This window comes from Eremothecium cymbalariae, chromosome 3 (genome assembly GCF_000235365.1).
Source record: "Eremothecium cymbalariae DBVPG#7215 chromosome 3, complete sequence".
NCBI classification, from domain to species: Eukaryota; Fungi; Ascomycota; class Saccharomycetes; order Saccharomycetales; family Saccharomycetaceae; genus Eremothecium; species Eremothecium cymbalariae.
In genome coordinates, this window is record NC_016451.1 from 838,401 (window position 1) to 864,582 (window position 26,182).

At 42.1% G+C, this 26,182-nt stretch overlaps 10 protein-coding genes and 1 further gene across 10 annotated transcripts; 6 read left to right on the top strand and 5 right to left on the bottom strand.

The window, feature by feature from the left end:
• Positions 1-19: 19 nt before the first annotated feature.
• Positions 20-490, top strand: CBP6 (Cbp6p; the record flags this gene model as incomplete). The annotated part of the gene is made up of 1 exon (XM_003645702.1): positions 20-490. The coding sequence occupies one exon, from the start codon at positions 20-22 to the stop codon at positions 488-490; it is 471 nt and encodes a 156-aa protein (XP_003645750.1).
• Positions 491-618: 128 nt separating this feature from the next.
• Positions 619-1,620, bottom strand: MUD1 (Mud1p; the record flags this gene model as incomplete). Its single annotated transcript, XM_003645703.1, has 2 exons — positions 619-1,525; positions 1,610-1,620. 2 exons carry the CDS (start codon positions 1,618-1,620, stop codon positions 619-621), a joined length of 918 nt encoding a protein of 305 aa, XP_003645751.1.
• A 359-nt stretch (positions 1,621-1,979) lies between these two features.
• TEF2 (translation elongation factor EF-1 alpha) lies at positions 1,980-3,356 on the bottom strand (the record flags this gene model as incomplete). Its single annotated transcript, XM_003645704.1, has 1 exon — positions 1,980-3,356. One exon carries the CDS (start codon positions 3,354-3,356, stop codon positions 1,980-1,982), a length of 1,377 nt encoding a protein of 458 aa, XP_003645752.1.
• Positions 3,357-4,069: 713 nt separating this feature from the next.
• Ecym_3451 lies at positions 4,070-5,228 on the bottom strand (the record flags this gene model as incomplete).
• A 1,223-nt stretch (positions 5,229-6,451) lies between these two features.
• Ecym_3452 (uncharacterized protein) lies at positions 6,452-7,432 on the top strand (the record flags this gene model as incomplete). The annotated part of the gene is made up of 1 exon (XM_003645705.1): positions 6,452-7,432. The coding sequence occupies one exon, from the start codon at positions 6,452-6,454 to the stop codon at positions 7,430-7,432; it is 981 nt and encodes a 326-aa protein (XP_003645753.1).
• Positions 7,433-10,621: 3,189 nt separating this feature from the next.
• On the top strand, positions 10,622-11,752 carry OPY2 (Opy2p; the record flags this gene model as incomplete). Its single annotated transcript, XM_003645706.1, has 1 exon — positions 10,622-11,752. The coding sequence occupies one exon, from the start codon at positions 10,622-10,624 to the stop codon at positions 11,750-11,752; it is 1,131 nt and encodes a 376-aa protein (XP_003645754.1).
• A 619-nt stretch (positions 11,753-12,371) lies between these two features.
• Ecym_3454 (transketolase family protein) lies at positions 12,372-14,414 on the top strand (the record flags this gene model as incomplete). The annotated part of the gene is made up of 1 exon (XM_003645707.1): positions 12,372-14,414. One exon carries the CDS (start codon positions 12,372-12,374, stop codon positions 14,412-14,414), a length of 2,043 nt encoding a protein of 680 aa, XP_003645755.1.
• A 476-nt stretch (positions 14,415-14,890) lies between these two features.
• On the top strand, positions 14,891-15,364 carry LTP1 (tyrosine protein phosphatase LTP1; the record flags this gene model as incomplete). The annotated part of the gene is made up of 1 exon (XM_003645708.1): positions 14,891-15,364. One exon carries the CDS (start codon positions 14,891-14,893, stop codon positions 15,362-15,364), a length of 474 nt encoding a protein of 157 aa, XP_003645756.1.
• Positions 15,365-15,506: 142 nt separating this feature from the next.
• Positions 15,507-17,033, bottom strand: NOT5 (CCR4-NOT core subunit NOT5; the record flags this gene model as incomplete). Its single annotated transcript, XM_003645709.1, has 1 exon — positions 15,507-17,033. The coding sequence occupies one exon, from the start codon at positions 17,031-17,033 to the stop codon at positions 15,507-15,509; it is 1,527 nt and encodes a 508-aa protein (XP_003645757.1).
• An 809-nt stretch (positions 17,034-17,842) lies between these two features.
• On the top strand, positions 17,843-22,033 carry LYS2 (L-aminoadipate-semialdehyde dehydrogenase; the record flags this gene model as incomplete). The annotated part of the gene is made up of 1 exon (XM_003645710.1): positions 17,843-22,033. The coding sequence occupies one exon, from the start codon at positions 17,843-17,845 to the stop codon at positions 22,031-22,033; it is 4,191 nt and encodes a 1,396-aa protein (XP_003645758.1).
• Positions 22,034-22,084: 51 nt separating this feature from the next.
• RAD16 (DNA repair protein RAD16) lies at positions 22,085-24,391 on the bottom strand (the record flags this gene model as incomplete). The annotated part of the gene is made up of 1 exon (XM_003645711.1): positions 22,085-24,391. One exon carries the CDS (start codon positions 24,389-24,391, stop codon positions 22,085-22,087), a length of 2,307 nt encoding a protein of 768 aa, XP_003645759.1.
• Positions 24,392-26,182: the final 1,791 nt, after the last annotated feature.

Genomic DNA, 26,182 nt, shown 5'->3' on the forward strand with positions numbered 1-26,182 from the left:
TAGAAAACAAACACAGGAGATGTCTAATACGGCCACTAGGGAAGCTGCTAAGAAGCTGGTGAAGATTCTTGAAAATCTTCCAGAAGAGAGAATCAAACATATAGTGTCTTTCAAAGATACTCAACTGGAACGATTCCGTAACGTTGCTGGTTTGGAATCGAGTTCAAAGGAAGTAAAGAAGCCCACGTTGAGGGAAATCAAGGACATCATTAGCAGAACATCTGGTCCACTAGGATTAAAAAAGGACATGATGAAAAGAGTGAATTCTACTTTGCTCGAAGAGCAGTTTACGGTTAGCTCGCTGGAGGAGCAAGTCAAATCATTGACTAATATCGTCAATAACAAGTATAAGAATCATTACGATGTCGGAAAAAAGCTATATGAACCTGTAGGTAACCCAAGATATTATTCAAGACTTTTAGACGAGTTAACTGGTAGAGGGACGGAGACCTTCTTTACCGCTTTGCGAACTGTAATATTCGGTAAATAAAAAGGAGTGCAAGGGAGAATGATTCAATGTGCCAATAGTTTTGATCTTGTATATATTTGAAGACTGTGTTTATTGATTCATTTTGTAACGGTTACAATTATTTATATACTCATTTATGTTTGTGTTTTTTATCTCTTGGCGTAGCCTATAATAGCTGTAGTATCATTAAAGTTTTGACTGTGGCCTAATCTTTCTACAACTTTGGAGGCACTTTGGATATCCTCATATTCTACAAAAGCCAATTGACGAACTTGGACAAATCTAACTTGGACAAGTTTGTCACTAGCAAAGCGTTCAGCCAATTGTTGTTCCGTAATGCCTTCCGGCAATCCCTGTACAAGAAGAACTTTGTTAGGAGGATTGCTGCCAACATCAACAACTTTCTTCTTTGTATTGTTGCCTTGATGCTGGACGGCTGGTGTGGTTTTAGCAGACGCCGCCGCCCCTGGGGCCATAGAGGTTGCTTGTGATGAACCATCTTTCGCAGGCAAAACGCTCTTTTGGTTCCCAGCAGACAGCTGGCTGGTAGCGAGCCTTTCGAGTACTTGCTGGATAGCAGTCTCTCCAAGCCCCTTCTTTCTGAGGCGACACCGTAATCTACGCCGGATTCGTTTGTTCCGTAGCTGGAGGAGCGTTTTAGGATCCTTTTTCATGCTTAAGTGCTTATGGAGGCGACGATATACAGTAGGGGATTGCTGGGCAATGAACCAGTAAGCGTCATGTTTAGCCGTTTCTATAACCACGGACCTGCCTCTTAGGAAGAGCTTATCCTTGAAGGTGTGGCAGAAATGAGCTGCATGTGCGGCATCTGAAAACCCAATGAAGCACTGACCCTGCAGGTTCCTAGGGCGCGTGATAGACACAATTTTATAGTTTTCATCAAGGAAGGTTAAAGGCTTCTCATCTTTTGAGGATGATAGAGTGGATTGAGGTCGCGGGACATCAGTATTGGTGTTCTTGTTAATGGTTTTCAGTAGCTCTTTGATGAACTCAGAGTTGGATCTCGGGATTTTAGGCGCGTTCTTGAGGTACAGACTAAGTAGAAGTTAGTGGTTTTATGCCTATCAGATAACAAACATTGTGAAACAATGATATCAGAGGTGTACAAAAAATACATACGTTTGTCTCATTTTCTTAAGAGTTAGTTGCGCTAATTGTAAACTTCATGACTGCAGTTTAGAAGAGAAATTTCAACTGTGCAACCAAACTTTGCCAATATAAAAGTGGTGTGGTGTGGTTCAAGAGAAAGCTGACGATTTTTTAGGAAAAAGTTATCAAAAACGCCTCATTGAAATTCGACACAAGTTACAAGTCCATGCAACCAACCAATACCACCTGAGATATGCGCTCCTACTTCCCATTACAGGAGCAACATTAATATAAATCACGCTAATATTTGATTAAAAATAGAACTACACTGAATAAAAACTATACAAAATGATGGCGAAACTTAAAAAAGATTCTTTTTTAAATTAAGGTGTCAGTTAGTCTATTTCTTAGCAGCCTTTTGAGCAGCCTTGGTGACCTTACCAGCCTTTTCGGACTTCTCAACAGATTTGATGACACCAACAGCAACGGTTTGTCTCATGTCTCTAACGGCGAATCTACCCAATGGTGGGTAGTCGGTGAAAGCTTCGACACACATTGGCTTGGATGGGACAAACTTGACCAAAGCAGCATCACCGGCCTTAATGAACTTTGGAGAGTCTTCCAACTTCTTACCTGATCTTCTGTCGTTCTTCTCCAACAATTCGTCGAATCTGCAGGCAATGTGAGCGGTGTGACAGTCCAAAACTGGAGAGTAACCAGCAGAGATCTGACCTGGATGGTTCAAAACGATAACTGTAGCGTTGAAAGATTCAGCAGCCTTTGGTGGATCGTTCTTGGAGTCACCACAGACGTTACCTCTTCTGATTTCCTTGACGGAAACGTTCTTGACGTTGAAACCAACGTTGTCACCTGGGACACCTTGTTCCAATTGTTCGTGGTGCATTTCAACGGACTTGACTTCAGTGGTGACGGCAGAAGGAGCAAAGGTGACAACCATACCTGGCTTGATGACACCGGTCTCGACTCTGCCGACTGGCACAGTTCCAATACCACCAATCTTGTAGACATCTTGCAATGGCAATCTCAATGGCTTGTCAGTTGGTCTGCTTGGTGGCTCGATAGAGTCAATGGCCTCCAACAAGGTCTTACCCTTGACGGTAGAACCCTTGACCTCCTTCTCCCAACCCTTGTACCATGGGGCGTTAGGAGTTGGCTCAATCATGTTGTCACCGTTCCATCCAGAGATTGGAACGAAGGCAACAGTCTTAGGGTTGTAACCAACCTTCTTGATAAAGTTGGAAGTCTCCTTGACGATTTCTTGGAATCTGCTCTCATCCCACTTGACGGAGTCCATCTTGTTGATAGCAACAATCAACTGCTTGACACCCAAAGTGTATGCCAACAAAGCGTGCTCTCTAGTTTGACCATCCTTAGAAATACCAGCCTCGAACTCACCAACACCACCTGCAATGATCAAAATAGCACAGTCTGCTTGAGAAGTACCGGTAATCATATTCTTGATGAAATCTCTGTGACCTGGGGCATCGATAACAGTAACATGGTACTTAGGAGTCTCGAACTTCCACAAAGCAATATCAATAGTGATACCTCTTTCTCTCTCAGCCTTTAACTTGTCCAAAACCCAAGCGTACTTGAAAGAACCCTTACCCAATTCAGCTGCTTCCTTCTCAAACTTTTCAATAGTTCTCTTGTCAATACCACCACACTTGTAAATCAAGTGACCGGTGGTAGTAGACTTACCAGAGTCGACGTGACCAATAACAACAACGTTGATGTGAGTTTTCTCCTTACCCATATTTGCTTATATTCCGATGTGCTTTGTAGTGAACTACTTAGTACCTCTTAAACAAGAACCTGTATTATGTTCAAGAAGGGAGGGAAGAGAAAAGGACTTTATGGTGGCAAATCCTAACCTTTTTATATTTCTCTCCGTGCGCGAGAACGACTGACTGATCCAAACGCAGCACGCCGGCCAAAAGTGCATTAACAAAAAAATTTTTAACTAAAAAAATTCGCTTTTTGCTGCGAGCCCAGCGCCCAGCGCTGGGCCTAGAGATCGGGGGCGGCGGGCCAGGGTTCTTCCCGGCAGGCTGGCCCGCGTGCGGGCCAGCCTCAGGGCAGCCCCAGGCGGGCGGGAGCGAGATACACAATCTGCGCATACGTTTTTGCTACCTTGTACGCAACCCGCGAGGGCGGTTAGGGCTAGCGTGCCGCGCATGCGTGTGTGGAGGCTGCGGCGCGCACTGTGGGGAACGGCACCTGCGTAGGGTTCTGCAGAGAGGCATTTTCTGTTTGGATACGGAGACGGGTGCGCAGCGTTGAGGTGCCGGGTGCTCTCCGTGATGTCGGTTATGTTCTGTGCTGTGTGCGGCATGTGGTATATGGTGTATGTAGGTATGTATGGGTGGCAGTCACATGCAGCGGGGTTCGACGGGATTACCCGCGCAAAGCGGGAAAAAGGTTCGGTTACATGAGGATCAGCGATAGGTCATTAGGAGGGGTGGTTGGTCAGCCGTCAGTGCTATGTACTTCGCTGCTATGTACTTCTAGGCTATCTAGGAGGTTGTTCTGGGCCTCCATGTCGCGGTACAGTGACGCAGTGCTTTTAACGGTGCTCTGCTGGGTGTCGCGCAAAGAGACACCTCCCACGTGATATGGAGCCGCGGGATCCAAGTGGTTCGGGGCGGTATTGCCAGGGCTGCTTGCAGCGGTGAGTTTAATCAGGGTGTGGGGCTCGGCGGAATATGTAAAGAATGAGCGTAGGAATGTTTTCCATCGAGGCTCGCTTTCGACAGCGGCCCAGCGAGGTCTGGCAGTGTCGGGCATTGCCAGGTAATCGTGTGGGGTGGACTTGAGGAGACGGTGGTGTCGCAGCCGTTTGTAGAACCAGCGACGCCCGTACTCCACGGCAAAAAAAGACCAACAGGATTCCGATGAATATGCCCAGGACGTTAATGTCGTTCTTCTTGTGTGATGTGGGGCAGGCATGGATGCTGCGGACTTCGAAGAAGTAGGAGCAGTTGTTTAGTGAGCCTATGAAGCTGACTTGAGCTTTTGTCTGTATTTCTTTATCGCAGATGAAGTGTAGTAGGGAGCTTTTGCGATCGACTCCGTTTGGACATGAGTCACCGTTTGTGTAAGTGAGGGTTAATTTCTTGCCGGTGTACACAGGGACGGTCGAGTATTCGCCAATCGAGACGGGGCCGGAAGGCGAGTTGTAGTATGCCCCGGTGGTGTTTGACAGATTTGAATCTGTGACGGGGGAAGAGCAGATTCCTAAAGTGAAGTTGACACCGAATTGCCAACCCCTGACTGGCCACGAGATGGGCTGCTCGTGGGATTGGTGGTTATCGTTTCTGTCCCGATCTTTGCTGACTTCTCTGTTTGGGGCACTTGATAGTTGGGAAAGATCGACGTAACTACCTGTGGATGGATTGAGAATGGCACAGAACATGGCATCGTTATTCTTTGGGGGTTGCGGCGGTATCTCGGTTTGGGGAGAATTAGGTGGAGTTTCTGTCGGGAGCTGTTGGTGCGGTGTTGATTCGTTTGCCTCATTGAAGCTTTCTAGGGAAACTCCTGTTTTTGCGTACACCGTCAACCAGGATAGAAGCAGAGGTATGAATAAGTACCGCAAGCAGATATGACCGCGTGATAACCTGTACATAGCCGAAAAGTGTGTTATGTGTGTGTATTCGGGTGCCTCTATGATTATCTTCGAGCGTTAGACTAGATTTCTTGTAGTTCCGTTCGTATGTTGAAAAGTAATAAGCTTTGATCACGTCCAGTCTGCATATAGTGAGTGGCGATGTATGAGAAGGGTAGTACAAGGCAGTTTTAACACTAGGAGAATAGGCAAATCTCATTTTCGGGGACCCAATTATTTTGCTGCACGTGAACGGCAAAATTTGGGCGACAGCGCCAAGAGGGCATATACCAGTTATAAAATTCTACAGTGATAACACAAATTGAATGCTCCTAAAGCAATAGCGACAGAAGTCTCACATGTATGCGTTGGTCTCCTCATATAATCAATATATCTATTATCCTTTAATAATAGTGTTGTACGGATATCGCAGCAGTAACGTAGAAAGAAGACAGCAACTTCACAATATTTTTTATATATTTTAAACTTTTTTTAAAAAAGGCAGTTGTAAACCAAGGTGGTCTATTGATACTTTATGTAAGTCTCCTACCGCACCAGTACCATTTTTTTTCTTTGAATGCCATTGGGGATTTTTCTGTTTACTTAAAAACTCATATGACGGTTGGTGATGGACCTTATTGTAGTATATACTCATGGTAGGTGACTGTCGCATCTGTCTGTATGGGCGAGGGTATTGCGATGTGCGTCAGTGACACACAATAAACACGCACACAGACTGGCTGGCGCCTCAGCCCATTGTTCTAACACAAATGTCAGCACAGAAACCGTATGATGGGCAATGACACAAAACACATTAAGGCTATTAGAAATGGGAGCTCACTGGTCGGTGCTTTTTTTTGAAGGAGGCAGTCTAAAGTATGCAAAACAAGCAATGAATGTGTGCTACAGTATTTCATGGGATTGTTTATTTTTATTTTATTTTTTTTGATTTGCAATAGTAGCCTTGTTAATTTATTGTATATAACAGCCATCTAGTTTTTAAAGAGAATAAATATAGGTGTTGAAAGTAATAGGACTTCAAAAGCCCCTGTTAATTGAAGGTAGCTACGTATTGTTATTATACTTTTGCGCACTTCACACAAAGCATTATAACAGAAAGTCGGTCCAAAAATAAACGAACAGTCAACTCAAATAATATTACAATAAGTCTTTAAAAAAATTCTTAAGGAAATCATTAGTGAAGTTATTATTATAATAGAAAGATACAAGGATAATAAAGTCAAATGAGGGACGATACTAGTAAAAAGTCGGGCAAAGTTGACGAGAATGGCGTCGGACAGTGCATTTCGCGTGGAACAGTCCGCTTAGGGCCCTATGAAGAGACTGCCAATACACAAAAAAGCACGTCCAACTTTATCCCCACAATGGTACTTGAGAAGAGTGCTTCGGGGACACAACCAGCAACTGGTGCTCTAGATTTTGATTGCAACGATTTGGGTAATCCTGATGATTTGGAATTTGCAAATTTAATGAGTGAGAATGACGAGATGATGTGTAGGATAGAGCGGTTGGATCAATCAACGCAGGAGCAGATCAGTAAAGCTGATAAAGCATTGAAATCTGCAAAGCCATCCTTTTTTTCCAAACTTTTCCCAAGCTTCAGTACTGTTACCAGCGGTTATCTCAATGGTTTTCAATCGGGGTTTAATTTGACTTCAAGTGCCATAGTCACCGAGGCCAGTCCTGCTTTTGTTGCCGGTCAACTTCAGCCTACCAGACGCAGGAAGTTTTTGAATAGACTCACTTCTTGGGTTAAAACTTCACACCTGATTGGTGATGTATCTATAAGATCGTGCACCGTACAACTTAATGGATCAGCGAACAATTCTGCATGGTTGGCCTCCAGTGGGATTCCTGGCACATCAGGTAGCGATAGACTAGTACTGAGCAACGGTCGCGCGCGCGTGTCTCCCATTGATGACGGCAACCAAATAAAGCTTTTCACACCTATGTTAATGAGAGCTCGCGGATACCACTCTAGATCACGCTCTTTAAGAGGACTTCAATCCAGAGGCCTTTTTGAGAAGATGAGAAAAGGCGTATTATTCTGTCATAATCGTAGAAAAAGCAAGAGTTTTCATAGTTCTCGAACGGGCTACAGTAAAATGTCCTCCAATTCAGAAAGTGATACCATGAAACGACCTAAAGCTGGAAGTACTTCAAACATTAGTTTTGAGGCTTGTGGAAATCTAATAACAATATAAACAAAGTCCTTGTGTGTAGTGGATCCACCTGCTCATCACAGATGGATTACATCTAGTGTATTCAAAGAAATAATTATGTAGATACAATGTAGTCATAAAAGGTGACACCATAAATAGAATGGAAAGAAATCAATCTCATTATAAGAACTTTGGAAGATAATTCATTTACTAAAAGAAAACAAGAGTTTATTTAGTAATGTTTTTTTTGCGTCTTAAGCACTCATCTAGAGGGTTATTATTAGCTCATATCTCGTATGCCGCCATGTATTTTTAGCATTAAATGTCAATAGTGATGCTTAAAACAGAAGCATGCAAAACATAACCGAACTTTACAAGAATTTGACTAGATTCTCCCAAACAAACTTAATATTCACAGTTGTAACATCATTTTCTTCATAATTTATGTCGAGAAGACTAAAATAACATTTAGGAAAATACAACCAGATTCACTCGGTAATATTCACTATTCTGGGTTAAAGAAGCTCAAACTCATCTAATTATAATAGCAAAATGCATTCAATGCAGTACAATTATGTATGGAACATTTAGATTTTACCTTGGGAATAGCTCACTGTAACTAAAAACATGATGGATTAACGCTCTTAGAACGTAGCCGAACATAGTAGCGCCGGCCGAAACCTAACGAGGACACCTCACAAAAGATACAGAAATGTTTTCATACTAGTCGCTATCAGTGATTTACCACGAAAACGAAAGAAGTAGTCGTGAAGTACCCTTACGAATCGGCAATATACAATACAAAGAAGCATTTTGGCATTAAATAAGCAGTGATATTTTTGTTATATAATTTTTTTTCATTACCGTATACGTGGATATGCATCTGGATTTACAGTTCATATTGCTGCATCACATTTAAACCACAAAAGCCATCAAGGGTATCTATCTATCTTTAAGTTTAAAGTGATCGATGATCTCGCATTCGATCGATTCGTTTGTTACCGTACAGTCAACTTCTAATCTATAAAATATTCTCGCATTTAGAATATTTCCAAAGCGCATAGAGCTGACTTTCTATTCTTGGGTTTTTAACGGTATTTCGGGTATGGAGTTTTAAGGGCTTTACCCTAATAACATAATATCGGTAACTTAACTATGCTTATAGGAAGTATGCACTTAACAACCTATTAAGCTTATTACGCAAAAGTCTCGTAAAGTGTCCCTTAAAAGAGTCAACATTCTTTGTCTCACAGGCTTCTGAGACAGGGAGGGAAGCCTTTTATGCCTAAGCTAGTTCTAACTTGCTCATCTAACCATCCAGGCCATTTAGATAATTTAAAATATTACTAATAAATGTAAAATTGCGAAACGAATTCTAAACAACGATAAGCCCCCATTCTCTTGCTTCTCAAAAACACACTCAAATAGCTATTCTTGCACAATTATCCAATATGAGAAAACGAAGCAGGTACTTCACTTTGTAAAATCACACTTAATCTGAATATTCTTACTCCCAATCGCCCTTCCTCTATTGTCGCCCCTAAAGCCACTCTCTGCACTAACTGGCTAAAATCAAATTGTAAACGCTCTCTTCACACGCATACCCCCTCCTACACATACCATTTAGCTACCTGTGACTTGTTTCCGCCGTTTTAAAAAGTGGCGTGCGTCTAAAAGAAACTCCGCTTATGGCTCCCATTACTTTCACCTCATATTGTTAATTTCCAAGGATTGCTCCTTTACTACTTTCACACTGGTGGAAATCACCAAGTACTGTGCCTAACCCCTGGGCCATTTCTCTGTAACTGCTTGCTGTCGCCCATTCCCAATGTATCTCCGCTCTCCTTCCTCTCCATTCCTCCTAACTACAACTCTTTTCCTCCCCTTATGCTCGCCAGCTTACTCATAGACCCACCTCCATCCCATTCTAGTTAAGCCGAAGAAGCCTCCGTTCCTTTCGCAACTTCGATTGTAGCTAGAACCTAATATGTAACCTAGAACCTAATATGTAACCCAAATCCTTCATCATTCTCCTTCCCACCCCGTACTATATGCAACAACAAGGAACGAGACCCCGAATCTGCTTATTCCCTACCTCACTACTAGTAACTCTTATTACTAACAGTTTCAGGCGCCACTACTCCTATGCCCAAATGAGCGGGGGAGAATATTACCTGCACTACACACCGTGCTCTAAGCAAGGAAAACAATAAAGGTGCCTCATGCATATTATACAATCTACAGGAAAACGTTTAAAAAGTGTCGAGGTAAAGCCCGAGCGGCTGGTTTTGATTTAACGCACGTTTCTCTCTTCGAGCTGCAGCGAACACCTATACATATTGTCCGAGTTCTATTCTGGTAACCACACGTGACCGCATAGCTTTTCACCGGTTTCCAGGCTACGCTTTTTTAATTCGTTGTCGTTCCCAGAAGAAGCACTAGTATGCGTTTCCTTGAGGCTCGGCATGTAAAAGAAACATCATGTTTCTTTCTGATCCGGAACAGAGATCGAGCGCAGAAAGCTTTGTAGGTTAGTAATAAGCCAATATATGCGCGATCGGTAGTATATATATAAGTTGGGATACCTATAGGGAGAACCAGTAAAACCAAACTAGCGAGAATTCACTGAGACTGACCAAGCTGGCATCACATGATTTTTCATCTCTTCGTTGTTCTGCATATTGTTGAAAGAAACAGTTAGGATATAGATACAGTGTAGTTGTGAGTCGAAAAATAAGAAGCGACGCTAGACACTATACGCATACGTTCAAGATTCTTTCGCGTGCAGAGGACAGAGAGACCTAGGTTTTATAATAAGACAGATAGAAGAACGACTGCAGGTAGCTGTAGTGGAGCCTAGGAATACAGAGGGATATTTTAAAGAAGACAATAGGAAATAAAGTACGGACTAGGTCTAGTTATATATATTTTTAAGATCAAAAGAGGGGAACTGGAAGAGTTGGCGAGGTTGCCTGGTTTTGTGTTTCTTGTTTTGTTTTAAGGTGCTGGGATCTGGACAGCTGACAAGAGGGTGCAGGTGCTTATAGATAGAGTTGCGGATTTTTAGAGCGCAAGGCCTGAAACACTAGTGAAGAGAGCTATAAGGAGGGAGAAAAAATTGTGAATTGAAGAGGTATCTACAGATATCGCTGACTTTTCAAATTATACATATATAAAAGAGACGGGAAATTTTTCCATTATCATCAGGGAGGTTTACCACGTGATTTAGATATGATAAACTGGGGGGATGTAAACATAGAAGATATCAAGGAATGGCCTTCGTTTCCGTCTATTAAGGATGCATGTGTTTCTTGTGACGACATGAAAGTGCCAACATGTCCAGATTGTCCGGTAGATGAGTCTTGTGCTATTACATCGTTGACCTGTACTTCCTGTCCGAGTACGTACTGTACAAAGAAGAGCTCCATGAATGCCTCTGGTGGCGACGTATCGGATAGTAATAAAAGTTCTGATAGCGGGTCGGCGGTCGGTGGGATTGTGGGGGGTGTAGTAGGTGGGATAACTCTAGTACTACTGATAGCGTTAGCATTTTACTATCTCAAGTATTGGAGACATAGGAAACAACGATATGGAGACATGGTTGGCAGCGCGTCTTTGGAAGATGAAAAGGCTGTCGAAAGGGCCATAGTGAGCGCTGGCAGGGACGGCACTATGAATATGGGGAATGTAGACAGCATGTATCAGACGAGGAACAGAAGCAGTGCTGCCACGGTTGCAACAAGGGCATCTAATGTGCTTCCTGTTGCTTATATACCAGGTGTTACTGCTGTCGGCAAGAAGTTTCGCAATAGACACCTTTTCAATAATGGGGACACTCGTTCCCATATTACATTGGGTTCTTCTATTTTAGGCGGTGATGACGACGATTTTGACGACGAGTCAGAGATGGGTAGTCAAGCAGGCGACCGTAATAGCTCTGCTGTGCAGCACACCAGTAATTTGACCACAGCAATTCGAGCAAAGCCTAAATTAGTCCAGATTACTGAAGAGGATGAGTTCACCTACGAATCCGACAAAGAACGTAAAAAAGTGGATGAAGATTCACAAAAGTCAACTCTTGCTTCACCAAGAACAATATCTACTGCAGGTGCAGCTGCCGGTGCAGGTGCCGGCGCCGTCTCCATAGTTGCCTTTAAATCAACTGACACTGCTGTCTCGGTGGACCCTTTTATACTGGAAGGCGAAGATGACAACCGCACTAATGACGAAGACGAAAAAGAGCATCTTCATCAACAAGGAGTTGAAGATGAAGATGACGACGATGGCAGCCAAGGCTCTTTCATACTATCTGTTGAAGTGGCCGAGGCTATCATCAGACAGAACTCTGTCTCTCGAAGGTAACAGAGCAAACAGCATGTGGAGATCCGCTAATTCTCACGTATGCATACTCTTCTTTAAGCTCTAAGCGCTGGAAAATATTGAAGTTCCCATACTACCGGGTACTAGGCGTAAGAGTATTAGTATAATAATAGCAACATACACCGTTTGATTAACTTTAGAGTATATATGTAATAAGACAGCGGTTGTATTACACCTGCTCGTTACCCTGGCTTGCCCGGTGATTTATGCGGCGATATTTTTTCTGCCAACAGATGGTACGGTACCCTTCTTCTGCCTTATATAATGCTGGGTGGATTTCCCAGTTTCCTTTGTCTCTCGACGGCCACCCCAGGCCATGCACTGGCCCATTGTTTCCTTTGGTAAATGATGCGAAGCCTTTCTTGCCCTAATAGATTTATATAAAAAGGCCTTATGGTAGCTGTTTTACATAATGTTGTAATATGTGACAAAGTTCTTCTGGAGGAGTGGGTTTTCCTTTATAAATAATTTTTATTTTGTTGAATATTATTGAAAAGTGAATTGTCAGCTAATAAAGATATAAGTAGTCAGTATAGCTTTCCAGCAGTGAAATATTTTTTCCTTTGCTATAAAGTACTATTCACGAGGGATTATAAAGAAGATGGCAGGTTACACAGATATTGACAGATTGGCTATTTCCACTATTAGGCTGTTGGCTGTGGATCAGGTTTCCAAGGCCAACTCAGGGCACCCCGGTGCACCTTTGGGATTAGCCCCGGCCGCTCACGTGATTTGGAAGCAGATGAAATTTAATCCAAAGAGTCCAGAATGGATTAATAGGGATAGGTTTGTTCTTTCAAATGGACATGCGGTTGCGTTGTTGTACTCTTTGTTACATTTGTTTGGGTATCCATTGTCTGTAGAGGATTTGAAACAATTTAGACAAGTAGGTTCTCGGACTCCAGGGCATCCAGAGGCTGATTTGGACGGGATAGATGTAACAACTGGTCCATTAGGTCAGGGTATTTGTAATGCGGTTGGTTTAGCTATCGCCCAGGCAAACTTTGCTGCTACTTACAACAAGCCTGGGTTTGAATTGTCTAACAATTACACATATGTTTTTCTTGGGGATGGTTGTTTGCAAGAAGGTGTGTCTTCTGAAGCTAGTTCTTTGGCTGGTCATCTACAATTGGGTAATTTGATTGCTATTTACGATGACAATCGGATTACCATCGATGGTGATACCAAAGTTTCCTTCGATGAGGATGTAAGAAAGAGATATGAGGCCTATGGTTGGGAAGTTTTGAGTGTTGAGAATGGTAATGAGGATCTGGATGCGATCGCTCATGCTTTAGAGCAAGCAAAGAAGTCTAAAGACAAACCAACTTTGATTAAGTTGACCACGATGATAGGTTATGGTTCCTTGGAAGCCGGGTCGCATGCGGTACACGGTGCTCCATTAAAGGCTGATGATGTTAAGCAGTTGAAGACTAGTCTTGGTTTCACTGCTGATGAGGCCTTTGTTGTTCCTCAGGAGGTTTATGACCTTTACAACAAAAGCACTATCCAGCCAGGTGCCCAGGCTGAGACTGAATGGAATGCCTTGTTTGAGAGATACATTGAGTCCCATCCAAAAGAGGGAGCTGAATTGAAGAGAAGATTGGCAGGTGAATTACCTGAAAACTGGGTCTCCAAATTGCCTGTATACAACCCATCTGACTCTGCAATTGCCTCAAGAAAATTGTCTGAGATTGTTCTTCAATCTATTTACAACGAGTTACCCGAATTGATTGGTGGCTCTGCTGATTTAACTCCTTCTAATCTGACCAGATGGAATGAAGCCGTGGACTTCCAACCACCACAGTCTGGGTTAGGTGACTACACTGGTAGGTATATTAGATATGGTGTTCGTGAACATGGTATGGGTGCCATAATAAACGGTATCTCTGCTTTTGGTGCAAACTATAAACCTTTTGGTGCAACATTTTTGAACTTTGTTTCTTATGCTGCCGGTGCTGTGAGATTGGCTGCTTTGTCTGGCCACCCAGTCATTTGGGTTGCTACCCATGATTCGATTGGTTTGGGAGAAGATGGACCAACCCATCAGCCAGTTGAGACTTTGACTCACTTGAGAGCCTTACCTAACATGCAAGTTTGGAGACCTGCTGACGGTAATGAGGTTTCTGCTGCATATAAGGTTGCTCTAGAATCTAAACATACTCCTGCTGTTTTGGCTCTTTCTCGACAAAATCTTCCCCAATTAGAGGGCTCCTCTATAGAAAAAGCATCCAAGGGAGGTTACATCTTGAAAGATATTCAGAATCCAGATATTTCGATCATCTCCACTGGTTCTGAAGTCTCGATTGCTGTAGAAGCAGCGAAGCTCCTAGCTGAAAAGAATGTGAAGGTTAGAGTTGTATCCCTCCCGGACTTCCACACTTTTGCTCAACAACCAAAAGACTATCAAATGTCTGTCTTGCCAGATGGTGTTCCAATTTTGTCATTCGAAGTTTTATCGACTTCTGGCTGGGCTAAGTATGCTCACCAATCCTTTGGATTAGATACCTTTGGCGCTTCCGGTAAGGGGCCTGATGTCTACAAGCACTTTGGATTCACTGTTGAAGGTGTTGTCGATAAGGCAGAGAAGACGATTGCTTTTTACAAGGGCAAGCAAGTTATTTCTCCATTGAATAAGGCATTTTAGGTCCACCAACCGATTCAGCACTCCGTTCCTTTATTCGATTGAAGTGGTAGTCAATTTCTGAACATGCTATAATATACAAATGAACTCAGATATTCAGACTCGTAGGTACATATTAGTACTATTTAAGTATATCGTATTGCCATTAATATTGCCATTTGCGTTCAGTGATTGTTACGTTCAGTAGCCTTGTAATGACAAAGGGTCGTGTTTGCTCTTATTAGTGGAACTTTGGTGAATGCTGCAACGCAATTAGTTGCTTAATAAATACAATATATTTACAGATTGATTCTATTCCCAGTGCATAACGTCTATGAAGTTGTATTCATTCAATTAATCCTAATTAAAATATTGTAGGTGAGAAGCTTAGGCTGTATATATATATATACATAAAGTAAAAAAAGCTTATGACGCCGTCAAAATTGTAACATCATCAAGTCATTATTCAATCCATAACACAGCACAACTAACCATAAAACATGACGAAACAAATATCTGTTGCATTTGTTTGCCTGGGGAACATCTGTCGTTCTCCAATGGCTGAAGCTGTGTTCAAAAACAAGGTTAAAGAACATAAAGTTGAAGATAGATTTGGTGTGATAGATTCGTTTGGCACTGCTGGATATCATATAGGAGAAGAACCTGACTACCGTAGTGTCGCTACTTGTCGCAAGCACAAGGTTCCTGTGGATCATCGCAGCCAAAAGATCAAGGCTAGTCATTTTGATGAATTTGATTTTATTATTTGCATGGATAACTCTAACAAACGAAACTTAGAAAGGTTAAAGCCTACCGGAAGTAAAGCAATGATACATTTATTTGGAGAGTGGAACACTGAAAACAAATTCAACAAAATTATTGATGATCCTTACTACGGCGGAAATGATGGTTTCGAATATAATTTCAATCAAATATCTTATTTTAGTGATGAATTTATCAAGAGGGAACTTTAAAAATGCCTACCCTAGCTTTGGATGGCGAATACGGTCTGCGTGATTACAAAAAATATATCTTTTATTGTATATTACAGATATTATATATATTTCTGAACTCTATGTGACCGACCTAATATCTATTTAAGCACGTAAGCGGTGGTTAAAGTCGTTCGAACTCCTCTTCGCGATAAACGAAGTCTGGTCCACAGCGTCTAGCCAGCCAACTTTTTTGATAATCAAAATACCTCCATGATACTTCCTCCTTCTGTTCCATACCTGGAGGCAATTTCTCAACTTCCCTATAAAACCAACAACGGTTAACTCTATTGAATAACCATCCCCGAATATTCAGCTCTCTAGCAGCTAAAAATTGTTCATATGTCCCTTGATAATGATAAAAAATAAAAAATAGGGTATCTAGATCAAATTTCGTCAAGATTTGCGCCATTGAAGTCTTACCGTATATGTCGTTTGTTATTGTACCACTAGAGTTTAGTGTAGTAGTTACAAATCTAATTGGTTCATTAGGGAAGAATATTGAAGTAGGATGTGGCAAGGAAAGTGGGTGCTGGAATAAATGTGGGGTATCTGCATCAAGCGAGTCAGGACAGTTTAACAAAGACGACTCTAACTGTTTTATCATTTTGTCTGGCATTGTATCATAAGGTTGAATTAATGGTCTTTTAGCTTGTAGCCAATATACGAGTTCCTCTTTAAACAGTGGGTTTTGGAATGCAGACTTTGTTGCTAAATCGTTCTCTATGATTTCTGAGATCTTCGAAGTTAAATTCTTGGGAGGAGGGATACCAATTGGAGACTGAGGAGCAGAATCCTTCTTAACATTCTTAGCCCCTGCGGATACTGGACTGGAGGAAGAGGCCTGAGATGCTGGTGCGCTGGTTGCTGTCATGCTTCCTGCAGTTGAGATAGTTGATTTTGTGTTCGCAATTGCCAATACGGGAGAAGAACTCTTCTTTTTTGGCGAACGTTCAGATTTCGTCTTCGACTTTACAGGTGTCGGCTGTTCCTTTGGTTCATCAACTTCAATTTCACAACCCATATCTTCATATATAGTCTCATATTCAATGAAATCTGGATCATCGTTGTTATCCACATAATATCTGATATCCTCCTGATACTCTTCAACAGTATCTGGTTCCAATTCATTATTCTGTAACATTTTCAGAATATTTTCCAAATTGGAAATATGAAACTGATGCCTTTCAATCTTCTCAGTCAGTTCCTGCGCTTCATATGATTCAAGTTGTTTTTGAAGTTCCTCCAAACAGTCCTCAACGAACAGGAACTGGTCTCGTTTTTTTAATTCTCGAGGGTCTTTAATTAAGTCTGGATTACTTAGTGCCTCTGTAGAAAACTTCTTAGTCTTCATAATTTTCTCCACAGACTTAAATCGTTCCATACCATTTTCAATCAATCTTCTATTCTCCATTAGCAAGGATGTTTTCTCCTTTACGTCATCTTTACTTAACCACGACTTGATTTGCTCCCTATGTTTCTGTAACTTCTTGATCTCCCTTTTTAGATCAGACTCTAATTTCTCTCGATAAGATTGATTATCTGATTCCGTAGTTTGGAATTTATCATATATTATATCAAATTCTGCTAAACCTTCCTTTACCTTTTTCAATACTTTGTCAACTTCTTGCAATAACTTCCTCTGTGACATGATGAAAATATTAACGACCGCCAAAAAAAGCTGTCAAACTTCCTGGATATTATGTGATGCAACGTAATAAATAAACGGCACTCAACTCGTGATCCTTCCAAGCCTCTATGAACCAACACCAAAGTGTTGATGGGAGGTTAGAAGATTCCGACGAACTCTTATTCTTCTCAAAAAGGTCGACCAAAGAGACCGGGTAACCTTATCATATCACTCTGTGTCACATGACAGATATATGAAATCATCATATTTGAATAACCGGATAATGTACCATTCTCAAAGTGTATTATTTATTATCTTTTAGAAATTACCAATTTAAAATCAAAAGATTAGAGGGCTTCTCCAATTCAAAATTAAACGTTACGTTGTTTCAACTATACCTGAATGTTCTGTACTGAGTAGAGGAACTCAAAGCGATCTACAATTTAACGTTTTAGCATTTTTTACATATTGAATCCATACTGCTGAATTGTGTAGACCACGAACTATTTACTCTCATGTACTTCTCCTAAGACTTGGTTCGCTATGTCTTCAGGGTAGCTTCTTCTAAGAGCTCTCCATTCTGCTAAAATATTTTTCAAGGATCAAATTGTTGAGTCATTAAGAGATATCCCGTGGAATTTTTTAGCATTAGTTATGAGTAAAGTATTTTCAATAATCGTTTGCGGGAGATATAGAGTGGCAAGGACTACTTAACAAGCTGACTAGCTGTCTTTACATTAGGTTTGAAAGTCTACTACCATATTGAAGGATTTTTTGTTATTTTTGATAGTTGTGAGAAGATTTTTGTCACAAGCTTCTATCGCTTCTAGATGATCAATAAACCTTGTGAGATGACTCAAGCGCAACAGATTTGGTCTTCTAAGTTGGAAAACCCAACTATCAGTGATTTACCACGAGATTACTTGAGACCTCAACGGTATCCGTTTGTTAAACAGGATAGAATAATTATTGAGTTACCTCTGCTTGAATTGCTCACAGACAAAGATGCTTATGTCTCTGTATTGTCGATTTGGGCAACTTTGATTTACAGATGGACCGGGGATGATGATATAGTACTTTACATTAAGGATGATAGGATTCTTCGCTTCAGGATTTTGCCAATGGTGACTTTTGACGGGCTTTACGACCAACTTTTGAAGGAGCTGGACGGTACATTAAAAATGCCAGCTGTTTCTGTTGATGCTCTAACTACATACATGAAGGAATCCAAGGGACTAGATATTAATCCTCAATTATTTCGTATTGGGTGCGTTTCACAACAGAAAGATCTATCTTTACTCCGTTTTAAGTACCAAACTTTTGATTGCATCTTAAACTTGAAAGACTCTTCGAAAGTAGAGTTAGTTTTCAACGCTCTACTTTATTCTTCTGATAGGATGGCAATGTTAGCTGATCAGTTCACTGCATTTATTTCGCAGGTGGTTGGGGATAATAGTAATGCGCTGACAATTTCTACTGTTCCATTGATCACTGATTCTGCTTTGAAGGTTCTTCCAGATCCCACAACGAATCTCGGTTGGTGTGATTTCCGTGGCTGTATTCATGATATTTTCCAAGCTAATGCAAAGAAGTTTCCTGACCGCACATGTGTCGTTGAAACACCATCATTCGGTCAAACTTCAGGTCGAATTTTTAGTTATCGTGATATTGATAACATATCCAATATTGTAGCACATTATTTAATGCACACAGGCATTAAACGTGGCGATGTTGTGATGATTTACTCCTCAAGAGGCGTTGATTTGGTTGTCAGTGTTCTTGGTGTTTTAAAAGCTGGTGCTACGTTTTCAGTCATAGACCCTGCCTATCCACCAGCAAGACAGACCGTTTACTTAGGCGTTGCGAAGCCCGCTGGATTAATTGTTATTCAGTCTGCAGGTCAGTTGGATGATTTTGTTGAAGAATATATTAGCAAGGAGTTAAATTTGGCCTCCCGTATTCCCTCTATTGCTGCTAAACCAGGAGGCACGGTCCGTGGTGGCACATTACCGGGTTCTATGGAGGATTGCCTGGCTTCCTTTGAGTGCTTAAAGGATACCTGCACATCCGTTGTTGTAGGTCCAGATGATAACCCTACTTTGTCGTTTACTTCAGGCTCTGAAGGAATTCCAAAGGGTGTATTAGGTAGACATTTCTCTCTTGCTTATTATTTTGATTGGATGAGTGAGAAGTTCAATCTATCTGAGAATGACAAATTCACTATGTTAAGTGGTATCGCACATGATCCAATTCAAAGGGATATGTTTACCCCGTTATTTTTAGGCGCTCAATTATTAATTCCCACGGCAGATGATATCGGAACACCTGGTGAATTAGCGAAGTGGATGGCTACATATGAAGCCACTGTGACTCACTTAACACCTGCGATGGGTCAGTTATTAACTGCACAAGCTACGACTACATTTCCTTCTCTACATCACGCTTTCTTTGTTGGAGATATATTGACTAAGAGAGATTGTCTCAGAATCCAGACGCTGGGTGAAAATGTTACAATTGTCAACATGTATGGGACAACTGAAACTCAACGTGCTGTTTCATTCTTTGAAGTTAAATCTAGAGCCTCAGATCCGGAATTTTTAAGGCGGATGAAAGATGTGATACCCGCCGGTCGTGGAATGTTCAATGTTCAATTGTTAGTCGTTAATAGATTCGATTCCACAAAGTTGTGTGCCCCTGGGGAGGTTGGTGAGATTTATGTTCGTGCTGGTGGGTTATCTGAAGGATATCGTGGCTTACCTGAATTAACTGCTCAAAAATTCTTGACCAACTGGTTTGTTAGTGAAGATCATTGGAATAATATAAACCAAAAAGGCGAAGAACCATGGAAAAAATTATGGATGGGTCCACGGGATAGACTCTATCGCACAGGTGACTTAGGTCGTTATTTGCCCGATGGAAATTGTGAATGTTGCGGTCGTGCAGATGACCAGGTTAAAATTCGTGGCTTCAGAATTGAGTTAGGAGAGATCGACACCAACATCTCTCAGCATCCACTGGTTCGGGAAAATGTTACAGTAGTACGTAAAAATAGTGAAAATGAACCAACGTTAATCACCTTCATAGTTCCTAGGTTTGATAAACCTGAGCTAAAATCTTTTGTCGCCGAAGTTCCTAACACAGTTCCAAAAGATGACGTTGTAAGTCGTCTGATTAAATATCACAGGCTTACGAAGGATATAAAAGACTCTTTGAAAAAAAGGTTAGCGAATTATGCTATACCAACTATTATAATCACTATGAATAACTTACCGCTGAACCCGAATGGTAAGGTGGATAAGCCCAAACTGCAATATCCTACACCCAAGCAGTTGAATTTAGTTCTTCAGCATTCTTCTAGTTTAGAATCGAATGAGGATTCTTTTTCTGCTTTAGAGAAAGACGTTCTGGGTGTGTGGTTAGATGTTTTACCCAGCCAGCCAACTGGTATATCTCCAGATGATTCTTTTTTTGATTTAGGAGGTCATTCTATCTTGGTAACTAGACTAATATTTGAATTAAGAAAGAAATTCGGAGTTAGCATGCCATTATCATCGATATTCAAGTTTCCGACATTAAAATCGTTTGCAACAGAGCTACGTAGAATAAAGGAATCTAAACCTTCTCAGGGCGATGAAGCATTAGACGTAGAATATTCCAAAGATGCTGTTCAACTCTCGGACACAGCACTAATGGACAGTTATCCATCTCATGAACCGTTATCTTTACCTTCAGAAACACATCCATGTCAGTTAACTGTATTTTTAACTGGTGCAACAGGATTCCTAGGTTCTTATATTTTAGCCGATTTATTGAATCGTTCCCATCCGTTATGCAGTGTCAAAGTATATGCTCATGTTCGTGCAAAAAATGAATATGCTGGTATGGCTAGGCTCAAGGAAGCAGGTATTGTTTATGGGACTTGGGATGATAGTTTTGCGGACCATATAAGTGTAATAGTTGGTGATTTATCAAAGCCCCAATTTACCTTGGATGATAGTGCTTGGAAAAAGCTGGTAAGTGAAATTGACATTATAATTCACAATGGTGCATTTGTCCATTGGGTGTACCAATATTCCCAGATCAGAGATGCAAACGTTATATCTACTATCAACGTGATAAATATGGCTGCGAGTGGTAAACCAAAGTTCTTTACATTTGTCTCATCTACTTCTGTCCTAGATACTGAACATTATCAGTCATTGTCGGAGAAGTTAATTTCTGAAGGTAACACTGGAATTGCCGAGTCAGATGAATTAGGTGGCTCCTCATCAGGTTTAACGACTGGTTATGGCCAATCTAAGTGGGTTGCTGAATATCTAATAAGACAAGCTGGTAAACGGGGGCTCCGAGGTTGTATCGTAAGACCTGGATATGTAACTGGTTCTTCAATTAGTGGTTCTTGTAACACAGACGACTTCCTGTTAAGGTTTTTGCGTGGTGTAGTTCAAATTGGCAAAATGCCTGATCTAACAGACACCGTCAATATGGTTCCAGTTGAACATGTTGCACGTATTGTAACAGCAGTATCTTTTAATCCCCCACAGGAGAATGAGCTGTGTGTAGCTCATGTCACTGGTCGCCCCCGTATCTCATTCAAGGATTACCTCAATGCATTAACGGTTTATGGCTACGATGTTGAAATTGAGCCGTATGAATCCTGGAAGCAAAGTTTAGAGGCTTCTATAAAAGATGAGGGAGAACAAAATGCGTTATATCCTTTGTTACACCTGGTATTGGACAATTTGCCAGCTAATATTAAAGCTCCTGAATTAGATGATAGAAATACGGTTTTGTCCTTGAAGAAAGATATACAATGGTCTGGTGTAGACGTTTCTAGTGGAGCAGCTGTCTCACAAGATACCGTTGGTATTTATATTTCATTTCTGAATCGGGTTGGTTACTTACCTCCACCAACTCAGGGTTCATCTAAGCTTCCTCCTGTGACTTTGAATCCTGAACAAGTTCGTATGGTTTCGTCTGGTATGGGAGGTCGTGCAAGTGCTGCAAAAGTAATTTTATAATTATATTACTTTATTTAATCCTCCCTACAGACAAAAAGTTTTTTATCGAACTCAATTATTAAATAAGAATTGCAAATCTTCTGGTGTTAGGCGGTTGACAGCTGCTTCGTCCTTATTTATGGTAGCGTGTATCATATTAGCTTTCTTTTCTTGAAGTTCTATAATCCTTGACTCAATACTGTCTTCAATACAAAATCTTGTTATTTTCACAGGTCTATATTGGCCAATTCTATGCACTCTGTCTCCACTTTGCCATTCCACACTAGGATTCCACCATGGATCTAGAATAAATACTTGAGAGGCTTCACATAAATTTAATGCGACACCACCAGCTTTCAAACTAACTAAAAAAACTTCACAGTGAACATTGCTCATAAAGTAGTTTATTGTTTGGTCACGTTGTGTAGGTGTCATACTACCTTGTAATTTAACAGTTTGAAATCCAGCTCTTTTCAATCTCCATTCAACCAGATCCAGCATCGAAGTAAACTGTGAAAAAACGATTGACTTTAGAGTGCAATTATGACTTCTTAGGTTGTAAAGTTCTTCCACCAACGCTTCAATCTTGGTTGAAGATTTCCACGCTCCGGATTTCATATTAAGCCGACTAACAATACTCTGCTTTTTAAAAAGATCTTCATCCACTTCCAATGCCGGTTGCAATATATCGATACTGAACGAAATGTGGCATACCGGGCAGGTTAATTTTGATTCATGACCCATAAATGATTCAATATATTCGGTTACGCAAAGGCGGCAGAATCTATGATGGCATTTAGACTCAATGGGTTCTTCTGCTTCATCGTCACACAATTGGCACACAATCACACCAGATAACTTACTAGCGCCAACGCCGCCCTTTAATCTCTTCAGCACCAGATCTGGATGGTCCGCGAGCTGCCGCATCCTAGTTATCAGTGTGAAGATGTTGGCATAGTTGTTTAAAACTACACCTTGCTCTACGTAGGAATTGTAACTTCTTTTCGAATCAGAGTAAAGTGATTGATACAAATCCTTCTCCTCATCATTGAAAAAATCTTTGCGTATAGTTACAATTCTCGGAGGCAAGCCAAGATCATCTGCACGTTCAAGTTTAGTTCTTCTTAACATAATATTTTTAAGTAAGGTTTGAATATTAGTGAAAGATTCTAACCCAGGACCCTCAATTCCGTACTTCTGGATATTCTTGAGCATAAAATGATTAAAGAAGTTTGTGTGTTGCATACCAACATGGTTACAATTGTCACAGTGCAAGTTGTCCGAAAACCTCCATGTTGTATCAACGCAATCACACCTCATACAAAAATATTTCGTAAACGGCTCAATGTCCAAGAACCGTATCAAAGAGTACATCTCTCCGATTCGATTTTGTAACGGTGTACCTGTGAGACACCACCGTTTCTGCGTCCTCAGCATATTTACAGCTTTTGCGGTGTTGCTACTACGATCCTTAATATTGTGTGCCTCGTCAAGCACCACTCGGTAGAAGTTTATACCATGCAGCACCGATTGCTCCTTAAAGATACCTGTCTTACGTTTGAACCCATGAACCTGCTTCCTATAAACAGACTCTAGCACTGCATAAGTTGTCAAAACTACGCCCACATCTGCCAAATCCCCCATATCAATTGTCCTGTTAGGGCCATGGTACATGTACGTACTTAAATTGCCAGCGGTGTGACGCTCAATCTCATTTTTCCACTGCATAAGTGCAACCGTCGGTGCGACGACTAGAGTCGGCCGCTTAGACCGATCATTCATCAGCAACGCAATGGTTTGAATAGTCTTTCCCATACCCATTTCATCTGCAAGAATTCCTCCGTTGTATACACTATGAGTCTCCCGCTGCAACAACCAGTGTAGCCCCTCCAGCTGAAACGGCAGCAGTTTTATCGTCATACCGGACGGTTGTTCCGCTTTGCGCGGAACATAAGCCGGCATCGCAGACAGCTTATGGAACACGTCCTTCAGGTACGGATGATGTTCATATAGCTTCAGGGTATTGCGCTCATACGGCGTCAGCTTTGGCTCACCTTTCTTCCTCTTGGACGCAGTCGTCGTCCTCTTCGTCGTCCTCGTCGCTGCGTGTCGTTTGCGGGAGACCGCAAGCGGCTCGTCCTCATCGCTAGAGGAGGAGTAGATCTCTACAACTTCCGGTGACCCGGACGAAGTTGCAGAGCTCCCCATACTCAAAGACTCGCCGCTACTGCTGTCTCTGCCGTTGCCTCGGCCACTCCGCACCTCTATCGACTCATCCTCCGAATTACTTTCTGCATAACTAACAGCCCGTCTAGCCCTTCGTTGTGCTCCACGAACCGGTCTAATGAAACCGCCTTCTTCCTCTTCTTCCTGTGCCATAGTGCCCTGTGCTAACTACTACCAGGCCTCTTGCTATCTGTGATCTCTAATTTGCACAGGACAACCTGCGACGGTGCGCTACCCACGTGACCTAGGTCACGTGGGTAGCGCACCGTCACGTGACGATCTCCATTTCATCCGTCCAAAAAGAAACCACGCTCGGCTGTGCCCCCGCCCCATAACGTCCTCGTCCGTTCCGCGTGGTGGCCTTCCTTGCGATCGATCCGTCCCTAGTGGCAACCTCAAAAGCCGCGCACGGAATTTATCCCACACGGGACGCCCACCGGGCCCGCCCACCTAATCTATCCTCTCACTGGAATCAACCTCGCCCCCGGTGGCGTGACGTGGCCTCATGGGATTACATCAGCATGCCTGCACCAGACACGCGCAGGCGCGTGTGTCAACAATTATCGGGGCTCCTTATGTAACACAGCTTGGCCAGACTGGCCGGCATATCATACACAAATCAGATCGACACCACGCGCTTTATGAGATATATAGCAAGAGTTTGGAAAAAAACAATCTCCCACCCAGAGAACCCCGCAGGAAATTACCTTTTCCACACCCCCACGTCTATTATATGCAGCCCACCTGTTGCTGCTGCTTACGAAATCACCGCCCTGTTTACACACAATCGGCTATTGTGGGAGGTCTGTTTTATTTTTTTCAGGCAGCTGGGGCAACCAAGGAGGAATAAAGAGTGGATTGCTCTTAGCCGTGTTTGAAACATAATTGTTCTGTTCCTAAGGGATGGGAGCAGTGGCAGTTGGAGCAGTGGCAGCCGCGGCTGCCACTGCTCCAACTGCCACTGCCACCTGTTTCACCATACGCATGTCTCAGACATTTCTTGCTGTTGTATATAAAAAAGTTCCTATTATGATGTAAGCACCCACCTCGCGGCAATCCACTTTCATCACCGCCGTCGCTGACGCTCTCCGCGCGGCCTCGTCGCCACAGCAGCACCACACAACCAGAAGTCTCCCTCCCGCCCTCCTCGAACCTTACACCTGTCTCTTGCGTCCAGCTTGCTTGCTGGTCTTGTCAGGGACAGATCGAAGCTACAAGCGGATCCGGATCGAAATTATGTACTCTCTCCATGTACAAAACCCATGGAGAAAGGAACGAACGACGGAAGAGAGGAGGAACCAGCGAAAAACGCCCTGTAAAAAAGCTTTCTTTGACTATGTAGCCATGGCTCCAACAACCACACACACAGAAAAAGTGGTGCTTCGTGGCCGTCCTGGGGCTGGGTTGCGAGACTGGGCCAACAGCAGCAGCGCGGTAGCGCAGTAGCACGCAGTAGCGCAGTAGCAGTAGCGGTAGCAGTGGCAGGAGGACTACGAGAGTGGTCTTTTTTTTAAATAAAACACAGACTGCAGGTGCAGCGAGGGGAAGAGGCAGACGACGAGACCGCAGTGCAAGCGATAGTTTCATGGAAGACGGTGCTGAAGGGGAAAAGTCGAGTTTTTAACAGGTGAGAAAAAGAAGACAAGCCTGGAGATATATATACATCATACAGAAAGTTGGAGAGAAAAGGAATAAAAGCGAAGGCTCACCAAACATAGACACAGGACAGAATACCAAGATAGAAGAATCCAAGAAATAGGAGAAAACGAGAGACAAGAAAAGAAGACGTGGTGCAGAAAGTACATATAATAGATAAGAGCGTACGATTTTTGGAAGAAAAAAAAGGATAGGATTGGATAGGATAGGACAGGACACGGAAGGGAGAGAGAGAGATAGAGCCTCATTCTTCTTTTTTTAGTTTTAGTTTAGTTTTTTGAAAGCAAG